The sequence below is a fragment of the Drosophila takahashii genome, chromosome 2L (genome assembly GCF_030179915.1).
Source record: "Drosophila takahashii strain IR98-3 E-12201 chromosome 2L, DtakHiC1v2, whole genome shotgun sequence".
NCBI classification, from domain to species: domain Eukaryota; kingdom Metazoa; phylum Arthropoda; class Insecta; order Diptera; family Drosophilidae; genus Drosophila; species Drosophila takahashii.
The window spans coordinates 4,370,476-4,384,320 of NC_091678.1; the positions used below are offsets into that span (position 1 = coordinate 4,370,476).

At 40.6% G+C, this 13,845-nt stretch overlaps 2 protein-coding genes across 4 annotated transcripts; one reads left to right on the plus strand and one right to left on the minus strand.

The window, feature by feature from the left end:
* The first annotated feature begins 8,198 nt into the window (after positions 1-8,198).
* Drp1 (dynamin related protein 1) lies at positions 8,199-12,705 on the plus strand. Of its 3 annotated transcripts, XM_017151361.3 has the most exons (8): positions 8,199-8,458; positions 9,509-9,653; positions 9,711-10,375; positions 10,844-11,295; positions 11,352-11,685; positions 11,742-11,970; positions 12,031-12,242; positions 12,306-12,705. In XM_017151361.3, the coding sequence occupies exons 1-8, from the start codon at positions 8,357-8,359 to the stop codon at positions 12,360-12,362; spliced, it is 2,196 nt and encodes a 731-aa protein (XP_017006850.2). In that variant the 5' UTR covers positions 8,199-8,356; the 3' UTR covers positions 12,363-12,705. The 3 variants fall into 3 exon arrangements, with proteins under 3 accessions (XP_017006850.2, XP_070072409.1, XP_070072411.1); XM_070216308.1 differs by lacking the exons at positions 8,199-8,458; positions 9,509-9,653; positions 9,711-10,375 and adding an exon at positions 10,624-10,784; XM_070216310.1 differs by lacking the exons at positions 8,199-8,458; positions 9,509-9,653; positions 9,711-10,375 and adding an exon at positions 10,628-10,794.
* Positions 12,706-12,895: 190 nt separating this feature from the next.
* Positions 12,896-13,754, minus strand: Arpc5 (Actin-related protein 2/3 complex, subunit 5). Its single transcript, XM_017151256.3, has 2 exons — positions 13,465-13,754; positions 12,896-13,401 (listed from the first exon to the last, which is right to left on the minus strand). Exons 1-2 carry the CDS (start codon positions 13,675-13,677, stop codon positions 13,159-13,161), a joined length of 456 nt encoding a protein of 151 aa, XP_017006745.1. The 5' UTR covers positions 13,678-13,754; the 3' UTR covers positions 12,896-13,158.
* Between the last annotated feature and the right edge of the window lie 91 nt (positions 13,755-13,845).

Here is a 13,845-nt window from a genome sequence, read left to right on the forward strand (position 1 = left end):
ATTCTGCTGTCAGCTTATGAAGGATTGGGGTTTTATGATGACTAATTATGATTATTTGACTTAAATATGGAACTTCTATTTTTTTAGATATTAAGTAAATGTTAGAAATAATTGTTTTTGGGTTACATTAATTTAGACTTAAACTAAACCCTTTTACACTACATTTTTATTTAAAAACAAACACAAAGCCCATAAGATATAAGAAATAGGCCTGCAGTTGAGTATATCTCGCATATCTCTCATTGTGTTTGGAATCTTTATTCTTTTTGGAACAGGGGGGAGGAATTGAATTGTCGTGTGCAGCGAAGGACCTTTGTGACATGAGCAGGAGGTCCTGGGCCTTTGTAGCCATCGACTTGAAACCCTGCCAGCCATTAGTGAGATTAAAACTATGACTAAAGCCGAGAGGCTGAATGTCGCATGGCAGGCTTTGGATTCGGGTTTGTCTTTGGCTTTGGCTTTGTTTCAGCTCGAACAATGGGCGTATCTCTCGGAGTGACGCAATGCGTACATTGTCCTTCGCAGGACAATTGCCGGGGAACCAGGGGGGAAAAAAGATGCCTGCGGGGGGCTGGGGCAAGGAAAAAGATATACCGCTCAGTAATGCAAACATCCATAACAATCCAGTTGACACAAATGCAGCCCATCCATGGAAACTATTCGTTCTAATCCACAGCCATTGTTCGCTTGGCAGCCATTCAGAATTCATTCCCGATGGCTTGCAGCGCAATTTGTTTAAAGCCGCATCGAACGGAGGCTCCTCCCAAAGCCGCAGATATCTGATCAGTGCTGTAATTGACAGCTGATTATGCAATTCATCTGACGTGGACTCGCAGGACTCGCCTCGGATTCCAGCAAATTGCAATTAATCATTCCGCAGTCGTGGACAGGCAAATTAAGGCTGCCGACTGATGGACTCAACGTTTGACAAAATCTTTAATGTTCCTAATCCTCCACGGTCTTAAAACCTTTCAGAAATATTGGGAAAATATTTTATTTAAATAGCGAAACTATTACTGTTACTTAAGCTAAAGTGATTTAATATTTCTTATTTTTACTGCACACTTTATTGTCACAAATTAATTCAAGCAAATGAAGATCAAAGACTTCAACTGAATTTGCTCAACCTCAGCACTTGTAATTAAATTTAATGCTGAACTCTTTCTCTCCGCAACCAAAAAACTTATTTAAACTCGAGGCTCTCGAAAGACGCCTTTATTGTGGTGACGCAAAATGCTCTTTCAGTAAATATGAACAAGTACTACAACTTCAGCCGAGGTCAACAAAATAGCAACACCTTTTTTTTTTGTATTTATTTATTTGAGTTATACTTTTTTATTGAAAAAATCTGCTAACTTAGTTATCATAAGAACAATAATAGACAAATACTATAAGAATTATTTTTTTATATTTCAAACTAAGTTAAGCTTTTTGTGATGCCTTTAATTTGAACGCAGCTGTATCCTCAAGCCTTTTGTGAATTTCCTAGGTTCTCTTTGTTGTGGTTTTCTGCCGAGATGGTTATTTACGTTTTTTACTTACAGGTTTTCAGTTTGATTTTGCGCATAGTCAACCCGCAAGATGCTTATGAGCTATGCCGGAATAAGTTCAAGTTTTGGTTGGCTGAAATACTTGGCAATTTGGCAGCCACTCGTAAGTATGTACAAAACAATCAAATGGCCCTCATATCTCAAGTCAAACCGTCAAACTCAGCGCAGAGCTTCAATAAATTCTAGAGCAATAAAGGACACGAAGGCAGGGGGATGGGATAAATTGAAGCTTCCTGCTGGGGAAAAAACTGGAACATTGTGCACTGTTTACTCGGCAATATGGTCACAGCAGTTATATTAAATTCCTACAAAGGCTTCTCCTTCTTCGCCGCGCAAAGGAAAGGCAATAAAATCATTTAACAAAGTCAAACAACAATAAAAATTAAACTTTGCCGTCAACACAAGAAAAGAACGAGGCACCAATAGCAGTCGAGCGTAAAAATACGCCAAAGTACACAGAAGCGGGGCAAAATTAAATAATAAATATAAATATAGCGCATAGAATGCGAAATGTGAAATGCGAGATTTCAGATTTGAGCAGGCGAAACTTTTCGCAAATTAATTTTCAAATCTGTGCGCTCGGCTCATGTGTGTCGGTGTCATTGTGCTTCAGGACTCGGGATTCAGGATCCAGGACATGGCGATTTATTATGTCATGCCTCGTCAGCCAGGCAGGAAGATTGGAGGAAGAGGAGGGTGAGCAGGGTATCATCATAAATCAATCCATTTGATGAGCAACACTCGGGGAATGTGGGGCTGGGTGAATTTAATTACACTTAAGCAGCAGGACGAGCGAAGGACCCATTCGGAATCGTCACACATCCGATTTGACCCCTTCCTCCGGCTGACAAATAATTCCCTTCGATTTCGATCTAACCACTTCGATTTGCTTCTGATTCCGATTCCAATGCCGGTTGCAATGCAATATTGCTAAGTGCTCCTCGGCCTTTCCGTGACTTGACAAAAGGTACGGAAACGTTTGCCTTTGTCGTTAGTCCGATATTGGTTTTGATTTGAAAGGCTCTCTCTCTTTCTCGACCTGATGGCAGTGTATTTAGAATTTACAGAAGCCCGTTTGTCTGTTGGCTTATGAAATGACTTTCCTGGTGGTCTACTTTACGGTCTTGAATTAATTAATATCGGAAAACCACAGCAAAAGTAGAAGGGGTTGTATATCAGCTAGAGAAAACAATATGATACATGGAAAACAATATTGACTTTTTTAAAATATCTTTATAAATATCGTATTCAAAACTAATAATTATAATTTTTAATAAGTTAATACAATCAAGAAGAACCTCTAGAAGACGAATAATAGCCTGTGATTATAAAAAATATATAAACCATTTTTAAATGAACAATATTATTTAAAAATTTAACTTCTTAAAGTTTCTTAAGTTTGATATCTTTCATTCTTTTTGAAATCTATAAATTTTTATAATATTCAAAATAAACTTTAAACTCAAAGAAGGCTAAACGTTGCTATTACAACGTGGTTATTTTTCAGGTGGTTTTTAAATGTTACAAATATTTAATCGTTATCCACCACTTCAGTTATTGCTTTTTCATCCACTCCGACCACATTTTCGCATATTTGCAATCATTTTAGCGTAATCGCAGAGCCAATCAAGGAGCTTGCAACTCATTCGGTAGAAATGGAAATAACCAAGTCTCTGAAAAGCCACATGAACTATGTATTTCAGCTTTCTGCACCTGCAGATGAAACATGTAAAATGCAAACGAGTTTTTTATCACGCACACCCCACATTTTCGGGGGCGCACTTCGTGCAATTACATTTTTGGGGAGGTGAATACTCCGCCAGGGGAAGCAGTCACTTTCTGCGAAAGGGGATGATTACGTAGATGTGAAAGACCTAAGTTTGTCATGCGAAAATCATACAAACTTGGTTTTCGTGTGCTCGCGAAAGTAATTGAGGCGGAAATCCCTAATTGGCACCTTCAACTCAGCGACGACGACGAAAAAGAAATCATCGGAGTCGGGAGCATCGCCAGATGAAGGAGAAGCAAAAGATGGAAACTTGCATCCCACGGAAGAAAAGTCGGGCGTTTCGGGGGGCGGGGGCGTGGAATTGCCGGCACACGTAGTCCCATGCAAATGGGAAAACTTTGCTCATCAGCGCACACAAATTGAGTGAAATTATCAGTTCAAGTGAAATTTACACTTGCTTGTTGTCGCCTGGCAGCGGCACTGTGAAAAAAGTTAGAGGACTTTGTTAAAAGTTCTAGAAATCACAAGGAATTTAAAATCCCTTATAAGTCGGGTATTCCAAAATATTTTTAAGATTAACAAAATTCTCCAAAATTTGTCGTTTTAAAAACTTTTTTTATTACTATTCATTAAATGTTTTTTAAATCTTTAGAATAGATTAAAAAACAAGAGAGAACGCTATAGTCGGGTGCCCCGAATATCAGATACCCGTTACTCAGCTAAAGGGAGTGCGAAGGCGATGGAGAAAAACTTTGATCCGCCGTAACTTTTTAACGAATGGTCCGATTTAAAAAATTTCTTCTACATTGCGATAGGTATTGATAACCACAATAAAACTGCATTTTTACTTTTCCAAAATATTAAAATTTTTAAAATCGTATATTAGCGATTGTGGGCGTTAGAGGGGGCGTGGCACCTTTTTGAAACAAACTTGCGCTGCGTAGGAACTCCTAGAATCAGCATGCAAAATGTCAATCTTCTAGCTTTTATAGTTTCCGAGATCTCAGCGTTCATACAGACAGACAGACGGACAGACAGACGGACAGACGGACAGACAGACGGACAGACGGACATGGCTAGATCGACTCGGCTAGTGATCCTGATCAAGAATATATATAGTTTATAGGGTCGGAAACGCTTCCTTCTACCTGTTACATACTTTTGCACGAATCTAATATACCCTTTTACTCTACGAGTAACGGGTATAATAAATTAAAATAAGCTGAAACACCAAATTAGATTAATTCTGTATAAAATTTTTGTTTATTTTCTAAAAAAAATTTTAATTTAAAAATAATAGATTTAAAGTTGTTTAATTTTGTTTCTTTTTTAATGTTTTTTTTTTGACGAGTTTAAAATATATTCTTTCCTTAAACAATTAATTTTTACGGCTTTTGCCAGTGTACTGTGGTTTTCCCTACAAGATGCCACAGCTGGAATATGCAAATGAAACTCTCCACTTTTCCCCCGGAGCGTTCTAATTCCGCTTAGCTGCAAATCCAATTAAACATACGGCAAGAGCATTGCCAAAAAATAAAAATAAAAGGAAACATGTGTGTGATACTTTTGCACTTTTCGCCGGCATCTGGCAGCCGCGTTCCCAGGCAGATTAATGGCCAAAGAGCTGGGTGCCAAAAGCGGCGACATCTGGTAAATGGTAGCCACATCCTGCCAAGATCCGGCGAGAGACCGAAAAAGCAACCAAGTGGCTGCACACATGGCCTTCATATTTTAGCCCACTTGATAGACTCTGTTATGGGCACATTTTATGGCCCCTTAATGGGTTAAATAATGCTAATGAGTAGCTCTACTGAGACGAGAGCGGTATTTCAATTACCATAATTCCAAGTTGGAAATATAAGAAAATATGTCAGAATCGAATTTATTAAATTAAGTTATTTAAATAAAGGGTAATTTTTTCAAAAGTAATAGATCCCGTATTTTTTTTTTTTTTTATTTCTTTTATTTTATATTTATTATCAAGTACAAAGAAATATTTCTTTTTAAATCTATTGTTCATATTTAATTAATATTTGAAGACAGAATAATAGAACCTTCTCGAAACCACATCAATCAGCACATATGTATATCGCATATTTCTCAGCTCCTGCTCCACATTTTCCTCACAGGTCACAAGCTGTGAAACATTCATGATTCTCAGGATGGTGAAGGGCAAAATCAAAGTTCATTATTGCTGCAGTTGTGGCAAGAACTGGGGGAAGTAGTCTCCGACCCGAAAAACCTCCTTCCACTTTCAGGGCTCTCCATCCATCCGTCGTCTCCACATGGCGTATACGCAATATAAATACGTAATTGCATGAAACACCATGGAAAACGGGCAGAGCCATTGATCAACTGGCAGTCAGCTGAAAGATGAAAGCCGAATGCCGAAAACCGAAGGCATCCTGGCACAAAAGAGCAAGGAAGGATGGAAAGGAGGAAAAGGACCCGGTTCAGGACCAGAGAAGCTCATCAACTAAATGCAAAGTTCTTCCAGGCAGTCTGTAGAACAAGAATAATTGACGACGACACGACGCTGGATAATGAGGGGAATCCCCAGCCCACATCCCCAATGCCATCCTGTACACACGCAGGATATGGCAGGGAAATGCAGACGGCTCCTTGCAGCACTATAATCCTGCGGAAACACTTGAAAATGATGGATGAAAATTATCGTTTTCTGCAACGCATGCAAATGCGCAAAATTACTTTCACATGATTAATGCTCCACCGGGGCAAAAGCTGTTCCAACTCCATCACCATCATCATCGTCATTCCATAATTAATCCAACAAAAGGAGCGCCAAGTCGAGTAAAAAGAAAAACCAGCAGACAATTGTTGAACTTCATTTGAAATTTATATTTTAAATATTCGTCAGTCAATTAGAGAGCCAAGGACTCTGACACCGAATTTGCATTCAGCCGTAAAATTATCAAATTAATATTCCGCCCCCTGGAATGGGCAAATAGGGGGCGTGGCCCAATTTGCCCCCGTCTTTCGCAATAACTGTCATCTCAAGAACTTTTCTACCCCGCACATTTCGGCAAGTTGTCAAGCCGTAGGAGACGAAAGTTCCCCGGTCCAACAATGCCAATTTGATGGGAGAAATTTTGAAATATTTATACACACAGACACACAGCAGAGGTGTGCTGGCAAAGTTGCTGGCCAAATTTTTTAATTGGAAGCCAGAAAGTTTATCTATGAAAATGCTAAAGAAGCCACGCACCAAAATGTAGAATAATGAAGCAAAGAATTAGATTAGACTGTATCCAAAGTTTAATGATTCAACTTTCGATTGAGGAGTTTTAAGGCATTTTGGTAACTACTTTTTTGTTTATATAAAAGCTGGATTCCTACACAAAAAACATAATTTATACGCATAATTTGCAATAATTTTAACTGGCCAGTTTTAAGTTAAGATGCCAAATTTAAAATAATATGAAATTGATCATCGTTTCATATCAAGTTTTTTTTTGGGTGTAATAAATACAAATTCCTTATAAGATTTTGTCAACTATTTATTTTATTTATTGCCTCATTCCTTCTAATAGATATTCAAATCGTGCATAAACCATTGGAGCGATAAGCGAGCATTAAAAAATTATATCAAATAATTCGTAACAATTTGCATTGTCGTTTTCAATTCAAAGAAAGCCAAGGGGAGGTGGCAAGCGACAATGCGAATTGTTATCAAATAGGACAGATGATGCAAACGTGAGTGGGGGAGCACTATACTTAGACGTCCAATATTCTGGTCCATTTGGGCCAGGCCACTATCGAGTTTTGAATGCTTAGTGTACCGGGCGACAAGCATCCTCGAACATTGAAATAAACCGATAAAAACGACAGATGAGCCCGGCATTTTCATCCACAATGCATAGCAGGCAATCGATGTGGTTGGGAAAAATTCTGGCAATGGGTGATTGTGTGTCCCCCAATTGGGATTCCCCAACCACGCCCTTACTCACCATGCAAATCTCGAGCACTTGAGGCAAGGCCCCAGATTGTCCCTTTTTCTACTCATTTTGTTTGGGCACGTGGTCTGACCACTTGGCTGCTGCTCCAAATTTTGGGTCTTAATACCCTTTCAGGGATAGGTTAATTTGTATACCAATGCAGTTTAATCAATTAATTTTAATTTAAATCAATCGAAAACAATGAATATAATGTGGGTTATACATTAAAGTTAAAAAAGTTTTTAAATTGAATTAATTTTGGAGTATTATGTTATGTCATACAAATTAAAGACTGAGAAAGTTAAATCAAACCATTTATTTTATAAACTTTTTATTAAATTTACTATTAACGAAAGGGTGTTTTAAAATTCTGTTTATTGAGTCAACTTTTTCGTTGACTTATTTTCAGAATATAAAAATGTGTGCGCATTTTTGGTTTGTTAGAGCAGTTGATAACAATAACTATAAAAACTATTGACAAAGATAAAAGCGAGTTTTAAGAAAAATATTTCTGGTTTTGGTAAAAGTCAAACGTACAACACATTCTCCATGCAAGCACAGGAAACAAATAGTTAAATCATATTGCTAATATTTACTTCTCATTTAATATTTAATATTCTCTATAACGGGTAAAACTTTAAAATCCGTTAAAAGCTCAAGCTAAAAAGTTTTTCTGTACTATACTTTTTTGAATATTTGCTTTGGCGCGCAATAAAAGCTTAGAAAGTGGCAACTCCCAAGCACATTTACTAGAACCAAAATGTACAAACTAAAGTTATGAAATAAAAATTTACAAATTAGACTAAATTTAAAAAATGTAAGTCTCTAAAAAAAAATAATAAATAATACTATAATTTATATACTATTATAATGGCATCTCTAAACTAGTGATGGGCCGATAATAGCTTTTTTTGAGCAACCACCCTCAATCAAACTCCAGCGATGTGGCAGCTCCATCAGTGTCAGTAAAAATTCGCTGTGCAACACTGGCATATTGCAAAAATAATTTCGGTACTCGCGTCAACCAGAAAAACGCAAAAAGAACGGCATTAATGAGCGCGGATTAATCGCCAACCGAGTGGAACGCGATCTGAGAACTCCAGCACACATCCCAAAGCACGATGGAGGCCCTAATTCCGGTCATAAACAAATTGCAGGACGTCTTCAATACGGTGGGATCCGACTCGATACAACTGCCCCAAATTGTTGTTCTCGGCAGTCAGGTAAGCGAATTGCGAAAAATCTGTAGACCAAAAAAAAGAGTTATTCGCCCATTTCCGCGAAAGGAGAGCCCCAAAAAAACCGGAATATTACGCACCCATCTTAATCCTCAACTCTTTCGCTTTTCAAGTGCCCGCAAAATTATATAACTAAATGCGTTTGCCGGCATTTCAATTGTGTTTTTCATATATCCAAGGTTTTACGGGACCCCCTAGTTTTTATCTCTGCATTATTGTTTATATAATTATTTTTGGCAATGTTTGCCGCCCCCATGGAAAATCAATACCCCGCTGTATTATACAAAAGAAAAAAACAGCTGCTGATGTGACACATTCCTTCACAAACACACTGCAAACAAACATAGATATGTGTATCTCCATTAGTTTTGTTCGTATGTCTCGATCGCGGCTTTAATTGCACTTTGATTCACGCTCTGAATTTAATTCCGTATGACTAAATGTTCTCACAAGTCATTGATACCAGGTACAGGGGGACCTCAGTAACTCATATCTATTCGGTGGATTTATTAAAATAATATATGGGTTTATTTCATTTTTTTATTGAATTTATAGGGATAATCCTTGTCGGTATACCCCAAAAAATATTTAATTGTTATCCATAAGCTTGAAATTTAATAATAAATCTTTTAAATTGGAATCCCAAATATGTTGTTAGTGTCTAAGAATAAAATAAAGAACTTTTAAATTTTAAAGAAAGCAATTTTAAAAGGGTATAAAAAAGTAAAAATTATTTTTTAAAGTACTTAAAATAATAACAAAAAAATAACATTTTTAGTTTTGAAAGTACCTTTTAAATATAATACCATTTCCACTAAATTTAATCAATTAATTATTTTTTAAAATAGTAGAAAATATAGAAAGTTCGTTTTAAAGAATTACAACTGTTACCAGATAACAATAGCTAATCTGCGGGTTTCCAAGTGTTTCCTTGTTGCAAATGCTTTGGGGGCTCTCCTTATCAGGTCATCGGCGTTTATCAGTCGCAATTTTAACTCCAATTGAAGCGGTTTCCTCACAACCCTTTGTTTCCAGAGCTCCGGCAAGAGTTCGGTGATCGAGAGCGTCGTAGGCCGCTCCTTTCTGCCTCGAGGAACTGGGATTGTGACCCGTCGCCCATTGATTCTCCAGCTGATTTACAGTCCCCTCGACGATCGCGAGAATCGCTCGGCGGAAAATGGTGAGTTGAAATCAAGGAATCCCAAAGAAACATTTCTAAAATAAACCTTCCCTTTAGGAACCTCCAATGCCGAAGAATGGGGTCGCTTTCTGCACACCAAAAAGTGCTTCACGGACTTCGACGAGATCCGAAAGGAGATCGAGAACGAAACGGAGCGCGCGGCGGGCAGCAACAAGGGCATCTGTCCGGAGCCCATCAACCTGAAGATATTCTCCACGCATGTGGTCAACCTGACGCTGGTGGATCTGCCCGGCATCACCAAGGTGCCCGTGGGCGATCAGCCCGAGGACATCGAGGCGCAGATCAAAGACTTGGTGCTCAAGTACATTGAGAACCCCAACTCCATTATTTTAGCTGTGACGGCGGCCAACACGGACATGGCCACCAGTGAGGCGCTGAAGCTGGCCAAGGACGTGGATCCCGATGGCCGGCGCACCCTGGCCGTGGTCACCAAACTGGATCTCATGGACGCCGGCACCGATGCCATCGATATCCTCTGCGGCCGGGTCATTCCCGTCAAGCTGGGCATTATCGGTGTGATGAATCGCTCGCAGAAGGACATCATGGATCAGAAGCACATTGACGAGCAGATGAAGGACGAGGCGGCCTTCTTGCAGCGAAAGTATCCCACTCTGGCCACCAGGAACGGCACTCCCTACCTGGCCAAGACCCTCAACCGGCTGCTGATGCATCACATTCGCGACTGCCTGCCGGATCTTAAGGTGAGTCTGGGATTTCAAGTATTAAACTTTAGTTTTTGTAAAGTATATAGAAGTTTATAGTGTTTTTTTTTTTAAGATTTTCTTAGTATCTAGCTATTTCCGTTTTAAAGTCTAGTCTTTCCAGTATTAAACTTCAGTTTTGGTAAATTATATAGTAGTTTGTAGTGTTTTTTCTAAAAGATTTCACAGGTATCTAGCTATTTCCGCTTTAAACATCAAATTTTAAAATATTACAAAAATTATTCCCTATAAAACTATTTTTTTAATATTTTATATTGTTCAAAATGTAGAAAAATTAGTATCTAAATTTTAAAAATTCCTAAAATTTCCCTGTCAATCTTAGCACAATTGAGCAACCTACCTTAATCGATCTATATATTTTCTATGATAAAGCAAGAGAAGATTAAAAGCAGATAAGGGTACAATTTCAAATAGATTTAATAGAAATGACTTCCACTATTTTTACAGACTCGCGTCAACATCATGGCCACGCAATTCCAATCGCTGCTGAACTCCTACGGCGAGGATGTATCGGACAAAAGCCAAACGCTGCTGCAGATCATCACGAAGTTCGCCAGCGCCTACTGCTCCACCATCGAGGGCACCGCGCGGAATATCGAGACCACGGAGCTGTGCGGCGGCGCCCGGATCTGCTACATTTTCCACGAGACCTTCGGCCGCACCCTGGACTCTATTCACCCGCTGGCGGGACTGAGCAAAATGGATATACTCACGGCCATACGGAATGCAACGGGCCCGCGTCCCGCTCTCTTCGTGCCGGAGGTCTCGTTCGAGCTGCTCGTGAAGCGGCAGATCCGCCGCCTGGAGGAACCCTCGCTGCGCTGCGTAGAACTCATTCACGAGGAGATGCAGCGCATTGTTCAGCATTGCGGCAACGAGGTGCAGCAGGAGATGTTGCGGTAGGTCAACTAAAGAATATTAAATATAAGTACTTATCACATTTTCCCTCTAACAGTTTCCCCAAACTTCACGAGAAGATTGTGGATGTGGTCACCCAGCTGCTGCGTCGACGACTGCCGCACACCAACGTGATGGTGGAGAACATTGTGGCCATCGAGCTGGCGTACATCAACACCAAGCATCCAGATTTCCACAAGGATGCCGCTTTGGTGCCCAGTCTGCTGAAATCGGACAGCGATCCCTACTCACAGATTAATCTGGGCCAGCGGCGGGCCAACACGCCTCGCAACCACATGTCGCCACAGGTCTCGGCGCACAGTGCAGCCTCGCAGCAGCCACAGCAGCAGCAGAATAACCAGCAGCAGCAGTATAGTGAAGCACATGACCAGGTGCCGCCATATTTTGTATTATTAAATGCATTTTATTTAACCTATTTTCGTTGTAGAACCACGTCGGCGAGAACTCGACGCCCTCGATGGCCAGCACTTGGCTGTCGAACATCTTACCGCCGGCACCAACGCGTCCGGATAGCATTGAAAACTCGGCCAGCAATACGCCGGTTCACAATAATATGGTGAGCCCAGTGAAGCCAGTCAATCTGCTGCCCGATGTGCCGGCCAACCACAATCCACGTCGCCTGACTGACAAGGAGCAGAAGGATTGCGATGTCATCGGTGGGTTATTGATTTCTTATATAACTTAATAAAATAACTCAATGGATTTTGTATTTCCAGAACGCCTGATCAAATCGTATTTCTACATTGTGCGCAAATCCATTCAAGACTCGGTACCAAAGGCCATAATGCATTTCTTGGTTAACTACGTTAAGGACAACTTGCAGAGCGAACTGGTTACCCATTTGTATAAGTCGGATAGAGCTGAAACACTGCTGAACGAGTCGGATCACATTGCAGTGCGCCGAAAAGAGGCGGCAGATATGCTGAAGGTGCGGCTCTACTAATTAATAGTCAGCTATGGAAAGTTACTTATAGAAATTCCCTTTTTTTAGGCACTGACGCGGGCGAATCACATCATCAGCGAAATCCGCGAGACCCACATGTGGTAGAGCAACCCGTTTCGACTTAATAATCCCCACATATAAGCAGCATAAAGAACTATTTATTGAAGACGCGTTTTGAAGAGAGCGAACCCCTTCTTTGTTAAATGTTTCCCCCTTCCGAGCACCGAGAAATATCATCAAATTGCATGCAAGCCTATACTCTTTGGGCCTTTCATTTTAGCCTACTCCTGCATTTCAAATCGCCTGGCATTTGTCTATCATTGAGCCTCGCCGCTTTTTAAATTTATAAAAAGTTGTAGATGCCGTGATTGATTCGATTAGGTTACCCAAAGCACTTATTACACATTGAATAGTCAAATAAAGCAGAAAAGGTTGATTCAAATAAGGTGGTTGTTTTTTTTGGTTACTAAATCGGAGAATTATTAACTATACCAGCTAAAAAAAGCATAACGTCGCACATGTAGAGTGATATAGCTTGGAATTTGATAAGATAAGCCTTTAACTTCTTAGGTTTCCTAAATAAAACGCATGCAATTTGAATCCCAGTTCCCAAAAACTCCTAATCAAATGACAGCCACTCACCTTTCGTAATAAAAACTTTAATACTTGGATACCAGTTATAAATCTAATTTGGAAAACGTCATTTGTATTGCGGCAAAGAAACAGAAGAGGGTTTCAGCTGGGGCGTGGCAAATCCCGTAGACGATGATCAGGATGTGGTGTCCAGTGCTCCATTCCTGCGTTGATTAAATGCTCCGCGATGCGTGTAAATCGGTTTTTGGGGGCAGGGACAAGGTTAAGATGGTGACCTAATGAACGCCTTTGGCTATGGTGATCTCCTCTAGGCGCGATTTGTGTCGGACAAAACCCGGACAATGCAGCCCACGCCGCCCTTGGCGAAGGCCTTCTCGTGCCACTGCAGCAGGTGGCCACTGGAGCCCTCCGAGGGGATCTCGAAGCCCCGGTATATGTACTTCATCAGCACGTCGATCAGGTCGTTCTGGTCGACGGAATCGATGGCCTGGTCCATTTGCGTCGACTTGATGGACAGCAGCACTCGCAGCGTGATGTTCAGGGCGTGGTCCTGTGAATTCCCGCAGGGATTAGTAGGAATAGGCGGTGGATCTAACTAGGAGGTGGCACCCACCTTCACGTTCTGGTTCTTGCAGCGCAGTGGAGCATTCTGCAGGGCACTGAGGAGCGCCTCCACGGATTTTCCCTGCGTCAGCAGAGTCGTAATCTCGGTCTCATCCGGCCCCGCCGACGCGCTCTCCACGCCGTCATCCTCCCGGAAGTTGTCCTCGTTGTACTGGTCCACATCGATCTTGCGGAACGCATTGCTGGACGTGTTTTTGGCCATGGTTTCGCTCCTTTCCAAGCACTTTTCTTCCCAAAAATATATGAATCACAAAGCCGATTCCGGTAAACAGATGATTGGCAGTACGGTACCACGAAAAATACCAGCAGGGGAATATACCACAAAAATACTAAAAATACCTTCTTAGGTCGGGTGTTCCCCACTTATTTA

What these genes read in the sequence shown, in the direction of transcription:
- Arpc5 (XM_017151256.3), bottom strand. Translation starts at nt 13,677, where the DNA reads ATGGCCAAAAACACGTCCAGCAATGCGTTCCGCAAGATCGATGTGGAC. An exon ending in GCAAGAACCAGAACGTGAAG is followed by an intron (nt 13,402 to 13,464) that starts GTGGGTGCCACC and finishes GGGAATTCACAG; the next exon opens with GACCACGCCCTGAACATCAC.
- Drp1 (XM_017151361.3), top strand. Translation starts at nt 8,357, where the DNA reads ATGGAGGCCCTAATTCCGGTCATAAACAAATTGCAGGACGTCTTCAAT. An exon ending in ACTGCCTGCCGGATCTTAAG is followed by an intron (nt 10,376 to 10,843) that starts GTGAGTCTGGGA and finishes CTATTTTTACAG; the next exon opens with ACTCGCGTCAACATCATGGC. An exon ending in GAAGGATTGCGATGTCATCG is followed by an intron (nt 11,971 to 12,030) that starts GTGGGTTATTGA and finishes TTGTATTTCCAG; the next exon opens with AACGCCTGATCAAATCGTAT.